This window comes from Procambarus clarkii, chromosome 59 (assembly GCF_040958095.1).
Source record: "Procambarus clarkii isolate CNS0578487 chromosome 59, FALCON_Pclarkii_2.0, whole genome shotgun sequence".
In the NCBI taxonomy this organism is placed as follows: domain Eukaryota; kingdom Metazoa; phylum Arthropoda; class Malacostraca; order Decapoda; family Cambaridae; genus Procambarus; species Procambarus clarkii.
In genome coordinates, this window is record NC_091208.1 from 28,598,619 (window position 1) to 28,601,448 (window position 2,830).

Consider the following 2,830-nt stretch of genomic DNA (forward strand, 5'->3'; position numbering starts at 1 on the left):
GTTTAACACCAATTATGTGAAATTACTTGAAGCAACAGTTGCCATGGCAATTCGTCCTCACTTCGAAAAACACAGATTAACAATCTATTTGCAACATGGCTGAACAACAGAGGATAACAATGACTTAAACTACCAGGCAAAAGAAACAAACATCATCAAACCATTATATCCAAACGAGGTCTTTTGTGAATAGATTATAAACATTTTAGCTCGAATTTCAGGCGTTGATTTCAAGAAAAGAATATACGTGTAATAACACTATTCTCTCGGCTTCATATTTTGGAAAGTTAGTCAATGTGTTGATCACTCGATTAAAGAATATGCCTTAGTTTACCTGGGACTGTTTGCCTGTAATTAGTAAACTAATTGGCGAACGTTGTTTGCTTGGTTAATGATCAAGTGTTTGTTGTCTAATTTGATTGTCTGAAATACTCGTGTTATCTCAGAATTGAATAAATATGTTCATCTTTTCTGACGTCTGAGACGGATTGTAGGCGTCTGAGACGGATGGTAGGCGTCTGAGACGGATGGTAGGTGTCTGAGACGGATGGTTGGCGTCTGAGACGGATTGTAGGCGTCTGAGACGGTCGGTAGGCGTCTGAGACGGACGGTAGGCGTCTGAGACGGATGGTAGGCGTCTGAGACGGTCGGTAGGCGTCTGAGACGGATGGTAGGCGTCTGAGACGGACGGTAGGCGTCTGAGAGGGATGGTAGGCGTCTGAGACGGACGGTAGGCGTTTGAGAGGGATGGTAGGCGTCTGAGACGGACGGTAGGCGTTTGAGAGGGATGGTAGGCGTCTGAGACGGACGGTAGGCGTCTGAGACGGATGGTAGGCGTCAGAGACGGTCGGTAGGCGTCTGAGACGGATGGTAGGCGTCTGAGACGGACGGTAGGCGTCTGAGAGGGATGGTAGGCGTCTGAGACGGACGGTAGGCGTCTGAGAGGGATGGTAGGCGTCTGAGACGGACGGTAGGCGTTTGAGACGGATGGTAGGCGTCTGAGACGGATGGTAGGCGTCTGAGACGGACGGTAGACGTCTGAGACGGACGGTAGGCGTCTGAGACGGACGGTAGGCGTCTGAGACGGATGGTAGGCGTCTGAGACGGACGGTAGGCGTCTGAGACGGACGGTAGGCGTCTGAGACGGACGGTAGGCGTCTGAGACGGATGGTAGGCGTCTGAGACGGATGGCAGGCGTCTGAGACGGATGGTAGGCGTCTGAGACGGACGGTAGGCGTTTGAGACGGATGGTAGGATTCTGAGACGGACGGTAGACGTCTGAGACGGACGGTAGGCGTCTGAGACGGATGGTAGGCGTCTGAGACGGATGGTAGGCGACTGAGACGGATGGTAGGCTTCTGAGACGGATGGTAGGCGACTGAGACGGATGGTAGGCGTCTGAGACGGATTGTAGGCGTCTGAGACGGATGGTAGGATTCTGAGACGGACGGTAGACGTCTGAGACGGACGGTAGGCGTCTGAGACGGATGGTAGGCGTCTGAGACGGATGGTAGGTGTCTGAGACGGATTGTAGGCGTCTGAGACGGATGGTAGGATTCTGAGACGGACGGTAGACGTCTGAGACGGATGGTAGGCGTCTGAGACGGATGGTAGGCGACTGAGACGGATGGTAGGCGTCTGAAACGGATTGTAGGCGTCTGAGACGGATGGTAGGCGTCTGAGACGGATGGTAGGCGACTGAGACGGATGGTAGGCGTCTGAGACGGACGGTAGGCGTCTGAGACGGACGGTAGGCGTCTGAGACGGATGGTAGACGTCTGAGACGGACGGTAGGCGTCTGAGACGGACGGTAGGCGTCTGAGACGGACGGTAGGCGTCTGAGACGGATGGTAGACGTCTGAGACGGACGGTAGGCGACTGAGACGGACGGTAGGCGACTGAGACGGACGGTAGGCGTCTGAGACGGATGGTAGACGTCTGAGATGATTGGTAGATGGTATACATCTGACGCGTCAGTGTTGACAATGTCCATGACAACCCAGTGACTGACAGCAGGTACAGGTGACAGTGCGTGACAGGAGAAAATGCGTGACAGATGACAGCCCCTGACAGGTGACAGCCCGTGACAAGTGACAGCGCATGACATGACAGATTGTGACAGCAATCGATCACATACAAAAACACAAAATAAAGTAATTTGGACTTAAACGACTCGACGAGCGCCAACGACCAATTTGCATTCCGTTATAACTGTCTATAATTTTTGTGTTTTAAAGTATTGGAAACCTTTACCTTCATGCAAATTAATTCCCGCCCTTAGAAAGGTTGTTTACAACTTCAAAACGTAAAATGCTGAACATTCCTCTGAAGTTCACAAGCGACCGCGAGACTTTGAACAACGCCATGAGACTCAACACATAGTACTGTCCGGCACTGTCTGCTACTGTCCGGCACTGTCTGGTACTGTTTGGTACTGTCCGGTACTGTCTAGTGCTGTTTGGTACTGTCTGGTATTGTCTGATACTGTCTGGTACTGTCCGGTACTGTCTAGTGCTGTTTGGTACTGTCTAGTGCTGTTTGGTACTGTCTAGTGCTGTTTGGTACTGTCTGGCACTGTCTGGCACTGTCCGGTACTGTCTGGTACTGTCCGGTACTGTCTGGTACTGTCCGGTACTGTCTGATACTGCCTGTTCCTGTCGGATACTGTCAGGTACTGTCTGGTAATGTCCAGCACTGTCTGGTACTGTCCGACACTGTCTGGCACTGTCCAGTACTATCCAGCACTGTCTGGTACTATCTGGTACTGCACGGTACTGTCTGGTACTGTCCAGCACTGTCTGGTACTGTCAGGCACTGTCTCTTACTGTCC

General features: G+C 51.8%; 1 protein-coding gene across 1 annotated transcript; it reads right to left on the reverse strand.

The window, feature by feature from the left end:
* Positions 1-442: 442 nt before the first annotated feature.
* On the reverse strand, positions 443-1,993 carry LOC138353780 (adhesive plaque matrix protein-like). Its single transcript, XM_069307180.1, has one exon. It carries the CDS (start codon positions 1,991-1,993, stop codon positions 443-445), a length of 1,551 nt encoding a protein of 516 aa, XP_069163281.1.
* Between the last annotated feature and the right edge of the window lie 837 nt (positions 1,994-2,830).